A 16,765-nucleotide genomic window follows, 5' to 3' on the forward strand; every position below is an offset into this window, starting at 1 on the left:
AAGAATGTTTGATAGATCTACAAAAAGGTTGTTTGGAAGAGTTAGTATCTTTAAGTGATTAACAATGTATTTGCTATTTATAAAAATATTTATTTATTTATCAAAACTTTATTGCACACATAAAAAAGATACAATTTTAAACCATTACAAAGTATATGGTTATGCAAAGGCGACATTATCGCTTGTAGCGATCTCTTTCAGGGTACTTTTATTGAAAAAAAGTTTAGGAAAAAGTCCCGGGGTGAGTGTGCAAAAAATTTTTTATAGGTATAATGATTTAAATATTGTTTCCAATAAATATAACAAGTACCTATAGTGATTCATATTAATGAAAAGCTTCTGAGCCCTTATGTCCCAAGAGTGTGGTGTTGTTATTTAACCGATTGCATGCATTAAGCTGATTGCATCTAATCGGAGCGGGCATAAGGTTGAGTGTGACCATGCTGTACTAATCGTGTGACGAAAACTTAATAATTGTACCTATTACGGAAATGTCCGAGAATATAGGTCAGTAAATTAAGAATGACAACAAGGACAATATTGGCACATCATTATCTATTGATGCTGGTAAACACCATCATGACAAAGTCAGTCTAAATAAACGCTCCGTCTCGTAGCCCACGAGAAAAAAGACACCTCTCTATGCAGGGAGTCATATTATCTCTATGGAGGAATCTTATTATTAAATTACATATGTATTTTTTTTATTTCAGATCTAATATTTGATTAAAATAAATTTTAAAATATCAGTTATTTGAAAATGAAACACCAATGGGATTATTATGTACCCATAATAATCCTATTTTCACGAATATCGTTTATAATAAAGCATACTCTACAGCGATACATTTTACGTCAGACAGACGTGCATGGAATGTGGGATAGATTTTCTGATGATAGCGGTCTGTTTCTTTATTCGTGTGGGCAGAAGACTGTTTTTACTTAGACCTCCATAAATTATAGAGGTACTACGTTTCCATATATATATATATACAGGGTGTCCCAGAAATCAACGTCAAGCCGGCAATGGGCGATAGGCCAATTGATGGTGGTTATCAGAAAAATAAGAAAAAAAATATTTATGAATAATTTAAAAAAATAATGGCTTTTTAAAAAAAATCAAGAAATTGACACCCTGTGACAGTCTTTCAAGCTTTGTGACTAGAAACCTTGACTATGCTTTGTTTTTTTTTGTGTAACGGGTCCCTGAATAACTGTTTTATTAATTGTAATCTAAAATTAATACTAAAATGCCTCAGCTTTAGAAAAACATCATTTTATTGCGCAACCATTACGCAAAAAAGATAACAACATCTATCTTTATGTGACTGTCTTGTAAAAAAAATGTACTACGCTCTTTTGGCAAGTGGCTTTAAAAGATGGCGCATTTAGTCTGGATTCTAAAATGGTACTACATTTAGTAGTTTACACCTAAGATTTGGTAGAAAAAAAATGTAAACCAAATGAAAGTTAATTATTTTTATCACTCAAATGGCTATGGACCGCGTTTGAGTACGAATGCTATAATATAGTGACCCTATTGTGCCGTGTGTGAGCGAGACAGACAGTCATAGTATTGTAAAAAGATGGCGCATTTAGTCTGGATTCTAAAATGGTAGTACACTTAGAAGACTACACCTAACATTCGGTAGAAAAAAAATGTAAACCAAATGAAAGTTAATTATTTTTATATCACTCAAATTGCTATGGACCGCGTTTGAATACGAATGCTATAATATAGTGACCCTATTGTGCCGTGTGTGAGCGAAACAGTGACACTAGACTTAGAAGACTGTTACTTAAATTTGGACAAAAAAAAAAAAAAAATACGGTTGAAATAAAATTCAGTTATTGGAATCAAAGTTTATTCATTCATAACAAATTTTCAAATTGTTTGCCTTCGGCCGAAATGCAAGCCCTACATCTTCTTAAAAAAGAGCGGCTTACAAGACGAGCGTACCTTTTCGAGTTGATCTCTTCAACAGCTGCCGCAATTTTTTCTCGTAATTCGTTTAAATTTTGAAGTGGTTTAGAATATACTTTTTCTTTTAACGTTCCCCAGTAAAAGAAGTCGACTGGATTTAAGTCCGGTGAACGGGCTGGCCACGAAATTGGACCAGACCGTCCTATCCATCTACCTCGGTATTCTAGATCGAGAAATTCTCTGACTGAGCGAGTATAATGTGCTAGGCAGCCATCTTGTTGAAACCAAATGCTTCGGTAAATGTCAAGTGAGACGTCTTCCAGTAAATTTGGTAAATGGTTTTCTATAAAATCCAGATAAACCTCGCCGGTCAAATTTTCTGGTAACTCGAATGGCCCAATAATTTTTCCATTTAAAATGCCGGTCCACATATTTATTTTAAATCGATACTGAGATCGATCTTCTCGCATTAAGTGTGGATTTTCCAAATGCCACTCGTGCAGATTATGCAGATTCATGTATCCGTCTCTTTTTAGGGTAGATTCATCGGACCATAGAATTTTGTTTAAAAATTGCGGATCTTCCCTATACTTTTGCAACATCATTTGACAAAATGCAAGCCTTGCAGGGTAATCCTGGGGCAGGAGACTTTGTACTCGTTGTACATGGTACGGGTGAAACTCGTTTCTCTTTAAAATTCGGTGTGCTGTACTTTTTGACACCCCCGTCCTTGCTTCAATTAAACGGACTGAGGTACTCGGGTCGTAACTGACTTCTTGCAAGACCATGTCTTCATTAGAAGTATTTGGTCTTCCCTCACTAGTCACTTGGTTGGGGAATCGACCCTCTGAGAGTAACCGGTGCACATTTATAAAAACTCGATGATCCGGATAACGTTCACGATTTGGATATCTCTCACGATAGAGTCTAGCCGCAGCAGTAGCATTGCATCTGCATTCCCCATAAATGAGGTGCATGTTGGCATATTCCTCAGTCGTGTACAGATGCGGCATCACGGACACTCACTGTCAAACGAAACGTTTATACAACAAATCCAGATCACAACACAAACAAGTCCAATAAACAATCCAAAATTGTAAGTACGAAATCAACACGAATACAGAAAGATGCGTAGTAAACGAAGAAGCGTAACGTACTAAAGTATAACACAAAATGGCAGATGCATCATGGTGGCGTCACTATCTGTCTCGCTCACACAAGACACAATACTATGACTGTCTGTCTCGCTCACACACGGCACAATAGGGTCACTATATTATAGCATTCGTACTCAAACGCGGTCCATAGCAATTTGAGTGATAAAAATAATTAACTTTCATTTGGTTTACATTTTTTTTTCTACCGAATCTTAGGTTTAAACTACTAAATGTAGTACCATTTTAGAATCCAGACTAAATGCGCCATCTTTTAAAGCCACTTGCCAAAAGAGCGTAGTACATTTTTTTTACAAGACAGTCACATAAAGATAGATGTTGTTATCTTTTTTGCGTAATGGTTGCGCAATAAAATGATGTTTTTCTAAAGCTGAGGCATTTTAGTATTAATTTTAGATTACAATTAATAAAACAGTTATTCAGGGACCCGTTACACAAAAAAAAACAAAGCATAGTCAAGGTTTCTAGTCACAAAGCTTGAAAGACTGTCACAGGGTGTCAATTTCTTGATTTTTTTTAAAAAGCCATTATTTTTTTAAATTATTCATAAATATTTTTTTTCTTATTTTTCTGATAACCACCATCAATTGGCCTATCGCCCATTGCCGGCTTGACGTTGATTTCTGGGACACCCTGTATATACTTTATTGCACTCAAAAATACATATAGAAACATAAAATAATAGTAAGGTTTATGGCAAAGGTGGACTTATCTCTAAAAGAGATTTCTTCCAGTCAACCCATGGTCATGAGTAAGTGTTTCATATAGTGAGACAAACAGTGCAAGAAGTATTTATTAAGAAAACACCAAAAAATTAATAAATAAAAGATAATAATACATATATATATATATATATCTATATATATATATATAATCTATATATATATATAAACGCGAAAGGTCATTCATCACGAAATCTCCGAAACTATAACACCTACAAACTTGAAATTTGGCAGGTAGGCTCCTTATAAGACGTAGGCATCCGCTAAGAACGGATTTTACGAAACTCAACCCCTAAGGGGGTGAAATGGGGGTTGCAGGTTTGTATGAACGTCCTATGATTTTGAAGTAAGAGACTTGAAATTTAAAATGTATGTTCTATAGATGATGAGAAGGTGTCCAAATAATGTATCTTTAGAAATCAACCCCTTTTTAGGGTTAAAACGGGGGATAGTTGGTTGGATCACTGATCACGAAATCTCCGAAACTATAACAGTTACAACCTTGAAATTTGGCAGAAAGGCTCCTTATAGGGCGTAGACATCCGCTAAGAACGAATTTTACGAAATTCGACCCTTAATGGGGTAAAACGGGGGTCGGAAGTTTGTATGAAAGTCCTATGTTTTTGAAGTAAGAGACTTGAAATTTAAAATGTATGCTCTATAGATGGTGAGGAGGTGTCCAAATAATGCATCGTAATCTATATATAAATAAAAGAGAAAGGTCACTAACTCACTCATCACGAGAACTCAAAAACCGCTGGATGGGTCTATCTATCCAGGTTGGACAAAGATAAAATTTGGCAGGGAGGTAGATTATAGTTAGCAGACGTCCGCTAAGAACGGATTTTACGATATTCCACCTCTAAGGGGGTTTAATTGGGGTTGATAGTTTGTATGAAACATATACAGCCTGAAAATAGAACAAAAAATGTGGTGTATACAGAGGTTTTATAAAAATAAATATTAAATTATACTAAATTGTGCCTTTTAAAAAGTTACTCAGTTTGATAAGCATTTCAAGTGACTGAAATAAAAAAATAATTTGCGTTAAACTTCTTAATAGTAATGCATATCTGCATAACCACGCAGACGTAATCGCGGGCAACAGTTAGTGTATTATAAACAAAGTCCCCAAAAGTGTATGTGATCGATTCGCTCAAAATCTACTGAACGGATTTTCATGCGGTTTCACCATTGGAGAGAGGGCTCCACCATTGGCAAGAGGAAGGTTTACGGAACGGCTAAGCCGATTTTGATGAGAGTTTCACTGGAAGTTTGCCGGGAAAACTTTGTGACACCCTAATTTCAACGCGGGCGAAGCCGCGGGCACCGCTAGTATATATATATATATATATATATATATATATATACATATAGATTTAAAAAAGTAACATACTACATACTAACAAATACATATAAAGATACCTAGTGAAATACAAATATACATATACATAAACATATACATACTCACTATAATATACAAGTAAATACATACACATTCTATACAGATGATTACACATTAGCTGGTGAAAGCAAGTGTTTCTTTAATTTTTATTTAAAGGAAACAAGGGAAGGACTAGTTTGAATAACTCTTGGGAGTTTCTTCCATAGTATGGAGGCGCGTACCGAATATGAATTTAGCTTAAAATTTGTATTACGTGTCGGTATGTTTAGCTTAGTTGTTATGCCAGAGCGCCTGGAACGAGTCGGAGAGGGCAGTAGGTGAAATTGGGATCCAAGATGCGATGGAGCATTTGCATCATGAAGAATATTATTAAAAAGAGTAGAAGGGATGTGCGTATCACGCCGAAGATGAATGGGAAGACATTTTAACTGAGCACGAAAGTGAGTGATGGGATCAAATTTTCGCAGGCCAAAAATGAACCTTATGACAAGATTTTGGAGTCTTTCTAACTTTTTAAGTAGCTTCTCAGTCACATCCAGATAGCATACATCAGCATAATCAAGGATAGGCAGAAGAAGGGTTTGTGCATATATATATTTAAGTTTTCTTGAGTTGGATTTTTTTGTTTTTTGTTTTAGCTGTGTCACGCTAGGGAGCAGGTGCATGTTTGATTCGCACAGGTTTTACATGCGCGAGTATATCATATATTTTAATCACTTCAGCAGTAAATGAGACGACCATGTCATCGACGTTGTCCGTTGCGAGTACAGTTGACAGTCTGTGTTCTTAATATGCTCTCTCAAGCGTTCTACGTCCATATGTTTAAAGGCACGCTGAAAAAGTACTTTACCCCTAACCCTAGGTAGGCGTACTTTGTAGGCAAGAAAAATAAGGTCATGATGTGAAAATGGAGCTGTCATTTGCCCATGAGAGAACGCAATGATGTTTATAAATAAAACATACGTTTTCAAATATGTTAACAATTGAATTAGGTATTAAAGAACTGTTGACAATAAGAGTTTATATTCCTGTTTTTACTTGTAATTTTAGGTTTAACCTAACTAAGGTAAAACTGCCAGTGTTGTCTACATTACTACAAATTACAACTATTTAAAACTACAACTTTTCCTTTTTTGTGACATATAATAAAAAATAGAAAAATCTAGTAAGACATTTATATCCATCAAAGAACAATTAATAATATGAACAATTTTCCCAAACAAATTTGTTAAGATTATTGTTACACGTTTGTAACAACAACTGGGTACTTAACGCGATCTTAGCCTGAGGACGTATTTCATTCAAAAATAAATACACGAAAAACAAAATTAAATAGAGATACTATTTCTTTTTCTTACTCGGTAATAGTTTAAAAAATTTCTTTTGCATCTTGAATTGATAAATTGAATGTTTAAAAATTATAACAATACACTATGCGATACAAAAGGTAACAATAAAATAAATGTTATAATAAATACAAGGAGCTTAGCCTTCCCTTCTAGGGTCTCGGAGTTTAGAATATAGCTGATAATTGTATTATGTAGCTGACAGTTTAGTCGAAAATTAAATAAACAATGGCCAATAACAATTAACTTTGTACTGTTCGAACTTGGTTTTGTTGTCAGTTCTCGCAAGTGACAAGAGTATATGTATAGTGTATATATAGTATCACAGATTACACCGTGATTCAATATTAAGGGTTTACTTGTAACCCTGGGACTTGAGAAGTATGTCAATAAAAGGAAAACTCAAACAATAATTAGATTTCGAGCGAATTCGAACTCATCCAGTGTCAATATAAATAAATTTGTAATCGGAAATGCTATTGGCACCATAAAGTAATAATTTAACCTCGTAGCTAGTTCGTGGTCGTGAGCTTGGTAAATTTGATTTAATAATGTTATAAATTTTTGCAAACTTCTATAACTTTGTGTAAATTATGTAAATCTATTAAATGCAAATCAATCTTAGAAATATGAAGGAAGTTTTACAAAATAATCGTTTTAAAAATTAAGCTTCAAATGAAATTCTCAGTAAAGATACCTAAATAGTTTTGTTTATGTATTATATCCTTAAGAGCCATTTCACAATTTTACGCTCTGCAAGTTTAGGTAAATTTGGTCGCATCGCGCGAGTCGTACGAGCCGCGCGATCTTTGTGCTAGTACGTATAGTGTGACAACCAAAAGACCATCGTGATCATTTTCTGATGTATAATAAAAATTATAACTATGGTATAAAATGTTTTTTACATAATTAATTTGTTAAAAATTTCACGTATGTTATATAACAACAGTCAATAAATTTAAAATAAAATTAAAAAAATCAATTTTATGAAACAATTTTTTTTTAATTGATTTAGTTTTTTCAGTTTACGAATGAATCTAATATTTACGATATGAATAAAAAAGCATTTAATGACATCGACACCGACAAACATATTAATTAACAAATAACAAGACAAACAGATTGAAATGCCTATTTGTATTGATAGTGTGAGAAAAGAAAATTAAATTATACATTTGTTTACAGAAATTATCATTATATTATTTTACAGTCATTTTCGTAATATGTTTATTTTATTATGAAAGTATCAAATGCGTTTTATCCGCTATAACAACAGGCGCTTGGCGCGTGTGAGCGAAAGAGACGGCTGCGCAGAATTTGACGTGGACCTTACCTCTAAGAGCGCTAGCGCTCGACTGATTTACCGGGCTTGATGCGTGGCAATATATACTATCTTTTTATTATTTAATATAAAATGTATTAAAAATAATTACATCTTTTAATTATTTTTTTTTGTATTCCTTAATGATGTAAGTTTACTTTGATGAAGATAGTTCGTTAAAATTTCTTAATTTTCTAATAGAAATATCGCTTTTAAAATTGTACTTATTTGGAAAATATTCGTAACTTTAAATTTTTTTATCGTTTAATAGAGATACAAATGGAATAAAAATCTATGATAGTGGACAACAAAATTATATACCACATATTATGATATTTTTTTAAAATGGTTTCAACGTAGAGGTTATTGAAAAGTAGGACTTCAAAGTATACATTGCGACCGTTTACCCAGGGAGGAGGCTGATGAAAAGGTTAATAATTTTATACACATAATATAAATCAAAATTCTGATCTGACTATGGACTACAACAAAGGTTGCTCTATTATATTTCAAGAATATAAATTACATTATTGCATCCAACACTGAGATTAACGACGTCAAAATATTACAATTTCGCGGATTGTTACCGATTTTTGTGAAATGGCTCTTAAACTTTTATAAAAACTAGTGGTTACCCAGTGGTCAAAATTGGGTCACAATTTAAATTATATATTTGAACAATAAGGTTTTAATGAATTTATTATGGTTATGTTTGACATTCAGTATAGACAAACCATATAATTCTATAATCTATTCTCAATTTGACGTTAGACTTAAGAGAATGAAGAATAAACAAAAGATTATATGTGCGTGTTGTTTGTGTTAAACAAATGGTAGTGCGTGTGTTGTTTTTTTTATTATTTTAATATATATTTTATGTATAATTAAAAAAAAATTAAACTATAAGTCTGCGAACTCCGTACTATCTATCTATACTCCGTATACTTCTCCGTCCGCGCATTTTCAGTGGTCTGCGATAGGCTGAAGTGATGATGGTCCTTCAATATTTGTTTCTATCTCTATATATATAAAAGCGAAAGGTCATTCATCACGAAATCTCCGAAACTATAACACCTACAAGCTTGAAATTTGGCAGATAGGCTCCTTATAGGGCGTAAACAGTCGTTAAGAATGAATTTTACAAATCTTGACCCCTAAGGGGGTAAAACGGGGGTTGGTAGTTTGTATAAAACTCCTATGTTTTTGAAGTAAGAAATTTGAAATTTAAAATGTATGCTCTATAGATTGTGAGAAGGTGTGTAAATAATGTATCTTTAGAAAATAACTCCCTTTTTGGGGTTAAAACGGGGGATGGTAGGTTGACTCACTCATCACAAAATCTCCGAAACTATAATAGCCACAAACTTGAAATTTGGCAGGTAGGCTCCTTATAAGACGTAAACATCCGTTAAGAACGAATTTTACGGAAATCGACCCCGAGAGGGGTAAAACGGGGGTTGGAAGTTTATATGAAAGTCCTATGTTTTTGAAGTCAGAGCCTTGAAATTTAAAATGTGTGCTCTATAGATAGTGAGGAAGTGTCCAAATAACGTATCTTTAGAAATCAACTCCCTTTTGGGGTTAATACGGGGGATGGTAGGTTGACTCACTCATCACGAAATCTCCGAAACTATAATAGCCACAAACTTGAAGTTTGGCAGGTAGGTTCCTTACAGGGTGTAAACATCTGTTAAGACCGGCTTTTACAAAACTTGACCCTTAAGGGGATAAAACGGGGGTTGGAAGTTTATATGAAAGTCCTATGTTTTTGAGTAATAGACTTGAAATTTAAAATGTATGCTTTATAGATGGTGAGGAGGTGTCCAAATAATGTATCTTTAAAAATCAACTCCCTTTTGGGGTTAAAACGGGGGATGGTAGGTTGACTCACTCATCACGAAATCTCCGAAACTATAACACCTACATACTTGAAATTTGGCAGATAAATTCCTTATAGAGCGTAGACATCCCTAAGAACGGATTTTACGAAACTCGACCCTTAAGGGGGTAAAACAGGAGTTGGAAGTTTATATGAAAGTCCTATGTTTTTGAGTAAGAGACTTGAAATTTAAAATGTATGCTTTATAGATGGTGAGGAGGTGTCCAAATAATGTATCGAAATCTATATATATAAAAGAGAAAGTTCACTGACTCACTCATCATGAGAACTCAAAAACCGCTGGGACCATCCATCCAGGATGAATAAAGATGAAATTTAGCAGAGAGGTAGATTATAGTTAGTAGATGTCCGCTTAGGACGGATTTTGCGATATTCCACCGCTAAGGGGGTTTAATTGGGGTTGATAGTTTGTATGAAACATATACAGCAGCTATAAGTTCGCCTGATAGGTTATTTATACTGCAGCCTGAAAATAAAACTAAAAATGTGGTATATAGAGAGGTTTTATAAAAATAACTATTAAATTATAATAAATTGTGCCTTTTAAAAAGTTGCTCAGTGTGATAAGCATTTCAAGTGACTGAAATAAAAAAATAATTTTGCGTTAAACATCTTGATAGTAATGTATATCTTCATAACCACGCGGATGTAGTCGCAGGCAACAGTTAGTGTTAAACAAAGTCCCCAAAAGTGTATGTGATCGATTCCCTCAATGCGGTTTCACCAATGGAGAGAGTGCTTCAAGAGGAAGGTTTACAGAACGGCTAAGCCAATTTTGGTGAGAGTTTCACTGGAAGTTTGCCGGGAAAACTTTGTGACACACTGATTTCAACGCGGGCGAAGCCGCGGGCACAGCTAGTACTTAAATAAATAGATAAGGGAATTCTCTCACTGATAGGCGTCAAGCAGCTGTGGAGGCGGGTCGTGCGCGGAGTGAGGCGGCGCGCCCGCCACCAGCTCGCGTACTGCAGCTAACACTTCGAAGGGAAGCGTTTTCGCAGACACCACGCACACTGCCGAGTGAATGCATATTAAACAAATAAATAAATAAAGTACACATTTTTTAAATTGTTTATGATTTTTTGTGTATTTTTAATCTATGAATTCCAAAATGTTTTGTACACTTGTGAAATGTTATGTACAATTGACATAATGATTAGATACCTTATTAATATAAATTATTTAATTGCAAATTTTGTATACGTGTGTTGTAAGTGTGCTTTACAAATAAAAAAATTGATATGTATTAACATGTAAATGTTGCGTACACCAATATATTTATAGGTCTCCTTTACTTAAGGTTGCCTTGAAGAGATCGCCGTTTTAGTGATAAGGCCCCATCTTGTACATCTCTTTTTAGATTTTATATATATATATATATATATATATATATATCTTTTTAATATATATTACAAAGTCTTAACCCTTACCTTTCATTTTGGAATTAATTTATTGAATCTTAATTAGGTTATAGTTAGGTTATATAATGACAAGTTATAAAAAAATGATGTTCAAAATAATACGATTTCTGCAGTACAGAATTTGGAAATCTTTACATATAAATCGTAGACATAAAATTTATATTATAAACTTTTTGCATAGTTACATAACATTTTGTACGTCTACATTGAATAATCATGGAATAACTTTGATTTATCTTAGGATCTATTTGCCTATGAAAGCATAGTTGAATATTCTAATGAATAAGACCTTAACAAGTTGTTTCGATTAAACGAGATTTCATTCGCTTTTAAATTAATTATTTTTTTTACGTTTACTCCAACTAACCTCCTTTCTTTGTTTTAGGGGTGTGTTATATATATAGTTAAAGTTTAAACCTGGCTCACCTGGAAAGATACCTGTTTTATTAATTAAAAGTTAATTCTGAGAAAAATTGTCACCGTAATAAATATGTATAACCGCTGAATTTTATGTCACTAGGACTGTGAATTGGTGGACCTAATTTAACATGCTCTATCAGCTTTGAAACAGAACTCTGATCATGTTATCTTTTATATATATATTTTACTTTTGTAATTGTAATTATAAAGTAAATATAAGTTGAAAACTGTTATGTGTTATATTTGTATCGATTTTGCATAATTGTGTTCAAGACTATTCATAACTATTTAATAAAAATTTATGTAGTTCTTATGAAGAACAATTCGCATAATAAATCAAAATACGAAGTAATGACAACAACTTTAAATCCCAGTCGTATGTTTAGTAAAAGTTGTAGTGATTCTAAATGGCATCATAGTGTCGGCACTCAAGTTTCCGGAACTTTCGCCTGAACCTCATTTGTTATTCTAAGGCGCTATCTACCGCGGCATGCAACCAACACACGAGGGAACCTTATCTTAAAATAATATTTATGTATTCTAATAAATAAGTAAATATATATGTATTAAACATCTTGTTACAATTTTACTATTTCATTCTTTTTTAGAACAATCCCAATATACTTGGAACGATTTTCCGCAAACTGGTGAGCCGACCTATATCTTAAAATTAAATTGGCGTGCAATATCGCAAAATATCATTTTATTTTATCTTGAGTTGAAATGAACGAAAGAAGTTCAAGGGAGGCGAAACGTAATGTTAAAAGTAATTTAATTAAATTCTTACTTCCGTTCCCGTGTTCGTCGAACACTTCCTCTTCAGCAACTCCGCACCAACCCTCAGTCACCCACAGCTCCACGCACTGTTTCACTTCTTCGGATACCTACGGTAAATAAAGTTTTGTTTTGTTAAAATTCGTGAAACTCGTTTGCGTAATATCTGCTTATATCAATCTGCCAACTCTGGTAATGATTTGAAACGATTTTTGATATAATATATATTTTTAAATTATACCAAAAAATCTTTCAATTAGAGTAAGTAGTATAATTTACAGATTGTTACGCTCATTTTTCTCTATATTAATTATGTTTTATCATGAGATAATTACGTTTTGTTCTAGTATGGATTGAATTTAATTTCGATAAAACGAGGTCGACAAAAGCCTATTTGAAAAATATCGAAGCGACTGAGATCTATTACAATTCGTTCAAACAACGGTGAAATTGTTAAAAAAAGCTCGCTGTAACAAAAAAGAAAATCTGCCGCTTTGATAAGTTATCAAACAATGACAGAAACAGTGTGACCAATATTTAAATTACTTTTTTCCAGAAGGCTTTGTTTTGCGTAAAACATTAAGGATACACAAGTGTTAAATAAGAATTTCAGAGAATTGTCGTCGGTCCTTTAATTAATAAACTACACTTTAATTTCACAGGTTATGGTTGGAACAAAAAATTAAAAAAATTACGCCAAGAAAAAAGCAATATATGTGTTTTGTTACTTTATATGAGTTAATTTTATCTGTTGGCAACCGTTTTACATAGGATGGTTATCCTGTGTTGTTTCAGAGATTTAAGAATAATCAGCGAATCAGACCCTTAACCGAAGAAGCGAAATTCTATTTAATTTGTACTAAATTAGCTGCTTATTTTTAAATGAATATTTTTATTGCTTCATCTGATTTCGAGCTCGTAGGTATCCATTAAAACGATTTTTTATACCGTTCAATTAAAACCAATACATAAACCATCGATATTAAAAATGTAAATAATTAATCGACCGTTGAAACAGTTTTTCGACTAAGCAAATACAAGATTATGTTCTAGTTATTTAATTTATTCCAATAATCTAATATATAAAATTCTCATGTCGCGGTGTTTGTAGTTAAACTCCTCCGAAACGGCTTGACCAATTATCATGAAATATTGTGTGCATATTGGGTAGGTCTGAAAATCGAGCAACATCTATTTTTCATCCTCCTAAATGTTAAGGGTAGTCCACTCCTAAATTTTATTTTTTAATTTTTAGATAAATTATTTATTTTTTATTTCATTATGATTTGGCGTTGAAAAATACATACAACCCTAAATTTTCACCCTTCTACCACCAACCCCTATTTTTAAATAGCGTTTAGCGTCAAGACAACGTTTGCCGAGTCAGCTAGTAATTTATAATAACGATGCTAACAAATAATCTTGAATAAAAATAAATCACGACGCGCTAATAAATTATAGGAGCAAAAAACTATATTACAGTAAATTAATAACACATTAATTTAATGAATACGTACAAAGTACTTAACAATTAGTTAAGCTCGAAGGTTAAATTTAACGCACGCTATGCCAAAAAAAATATCGTAAACGATTTTTCATTTGCGAGAAATTGACTGTAAATAACAGCAATTAGAATCATAAAACTATAATAATAAAATGTTAAGTTTATTTCGCCACTGATTATAATTATTGGGAGCGTGAAGTTAATCGCTGATGTTTCGTGTTAGTTATTAATATAGACGCTATAAATATTTTTGTTGTTGTTATAATCTATGGTATTAGCTACTGATGCTATAAAACATTTCATTATTACAGTAATTTTTCATAATTACTTAGAGGAAAATGAAAGAATATTTTGTTTTATTATTTTTTCATTTTCGTAAAAAGTAAACAAACCCACAATTTCTTATGAAACATTTAAAAATTAACTTTCCTTGTTTTTACAAATAGTTTTTTTAATATAATTACGTTCTTATAATTTTAATTTATATTCTTCAGATAAAAGAAAAGTTAAAAATATATTCAAGATTGTTATTACTTACCATTTTGTCTATTTGCGTGAAAACAACGCTGAAGTATGGTACATTGTTTGTCCTAAAACAAAACATAACGTCATAAAGTAATGTACATTTTTAAATAAAATTTAAGCAATAAACAATGCCTCGAATCACAAGAGGAAAGCTTTTGCTAACTTTATTGAGATTTAAACGAATACAATATGACAATACGAATATAAATTTCAATTTATTTCTGTTGCGAATATTTAGCCTTTGAGTGAGTAATACCATATTGAAACGTTAAATTACGTTTTAATGTTATTTTATAATGTTTAGAATGCTAAAGACAATTTAGAAATCTTATATCATACGTTAATCAAATTTTCATTTAAGATTGTTAAATGTAGGTTACAGTTTTTTTAGGGATTATATTTGTTTGATTATTTTTTGTTTTAAGCAATTATTATCTATGGTTGATAAAAAAATACTTATTAAATTTAACATAAATACGAGATTAATTGTAGATTGTTCTAAATGAAAATATTAAATCTCATTTGTATGTTACTCTATACGCTTCCTACGTATTTGTTTGAGTAAAACATGAGTATTTTAACCAAAATTGTTTAATGAGTAGCATCTGGTTTGAGCGTTTTAATTAGTTGCAGGATGATAAATAACGCATATATTCACTACTATGAGTAACGATCGCTATCAACCGGGACTGACGGCTTAACGTGCTCTCCGAGACACGTTGGGGAGACCCACAAGGACAGACATCTAAACTGGGAATAAATATTTGTACAAATACAAAAATCCATCCCGAGCGGGAATCGAACCCACAATCCGTCTGTTTAGTCGACTGAGCACGACTACACTAAAGCAGTTGTTGATTGAATTGAATGTAGATTCTTCAGAAAAGAATCATCAAGAAATTCCGCAGTTACTCTTTTAAAAATAATATAGAAGCTGTGTTTTAGTACAAAATTAGTAATAAATACGTCACTAAGTTCACACATCTTTATCATCTATGTAATCCTACACCGAATTCCTTCTCGTGTTGACAATCAATATTCTTGTGAATAAACATTATATTGCGACGCAATTGTTAATATGTCTACCTTAAGAAAAACATCCCGTAGGGAGACTCGAGCTCCAAGATCGTAATACAACTTTAGAACCATTTCTCTCTTCAAAATGTTTTCTGAATATTTTATAGACTTTGTAATACTCTGCGGAATTTTTTTATTAAATAAAAAACTAAAAAGTGCGCTGAAAACTAGAATATTTCAAAACAGTTTAACATTTAAGTTAACGTTATATATAAAATTCACGTGTTTGTAAGTTCGCAAAACAGGTCTGTTGGGTCAGCTAGTACAAATAGTTTTGCCAGCAAGTTTCTTATTGAATTTTACTTATGTTATGTTAATATCCCGTATTATATAATTATATACGAGATTATTATTTATTATTATATTAAGCTAGTATTATATTACGTCTAATGATAAATGAATTTAGGGAATATACCTATCTATTCATAATCTAATAAAGTAAACACACAAATGTTTAATTAATATCTGTGAGTTAAATTACTTTATATCATATAATTAAGTAAATAAATTTTAATTAATTATACAATACAATATCGTGTGCATCATTCTACAATACTTAATGTTTACTTAAATATATGGATATCTCAGTCTTGCTTAGAAATACGAATATAGTAGTTTAAGTAATATATTAGTTCACCCTCAACAATCTGCAATCGGTCTGTGTAAAAGTTGTGGAAAAATACTACAAAGGAAAAGCTACAGGGGAATTGTAAATAATCTATATATTGGAAACGTGACTAACGTAAGGTTCAAATTGTACGAGTATTTATATTACATTTACAAAACATTTACTCTCGTAAATGGATAGTTTCTACTACATGTAAGTACGTTGTTTTGAGGATTAGGTGTTGATAAAAGATATCAAAAAAAGGAAAAATTGGTGAATGTTGAGAATACAAGTATACACCGCTAACAGTAACATTTTCTTAATTTCTTAAACGGCTATCATCATGGTTATACTTCTAAAAATCGAAAATAATTTTACGCTTTGTCGTTCTAAAAGAGACAAATGGGAATTATAAAATGAATTTTAATTATAAATCTATTCGAATGACAAACATCAGATGGGAGACTTTTAATTATTTAAGACTGACTAAGCAGCTAAGTAGAAAGCTTTAAGTATACAATGATGGTATTCATACATAATTGTGTTTGCTTACAAACGAAACTAACTAGAATACAAGCTTTTGAATAAAAAAAGTGACTGTTACACGCCTAGTGAATGTTATGACGTAGCACATATAAAAAAAT

At 32.1% G+C, this 16,765-nt stretch overlaps 1 protein-coding gene across 1 annotated transcript in view; it reads right to left on the reverse strand.

Moving 5' to 3' along the window:
* LOC123659723 (BAI1-associated protein 3) overlaps positions 1-16,765 on the reverse strand; it is a 99,831-nt gene that overhangs the window by 32,552 nt on the left and 50,514 nt on the right. The window contains exons 12-14 of the mRNA XM_045594904.1: positions 14,451-14,502; positions 12,422-12,518; positions 10,686-10,806 (exon numbers count right to left, since the gene is read on the reverse strand). Of these exons, the coding sequence (XP_045450860.1) occupies positions 10,686-10,806; positions 12,422-12,518; positions 14,451-14,502 (270 nt within the window). The remainder of the gene's footprint in view (positions 1-10,685; positions 10,807-12,421; positions 12,519-14,450; positions 14,503-16,765) is intronic.

The sequence above is a fragment of the Melitaea cinxia genome, chromosome 14 (assembly GCF_905220565.1).
Source record: "Melitaea cinxia chromosome 14, ilMelCinx1.1, whole genome shotgun sequence".
In the NCBI taxonomy this organism is placed as follows: domain Eukaryota; kingdom Metazoa; phylum Arthropoda; class Insecta; order Lepidoptera; family Nymphalidae; genus Melitaea; species Melitaea cinxia.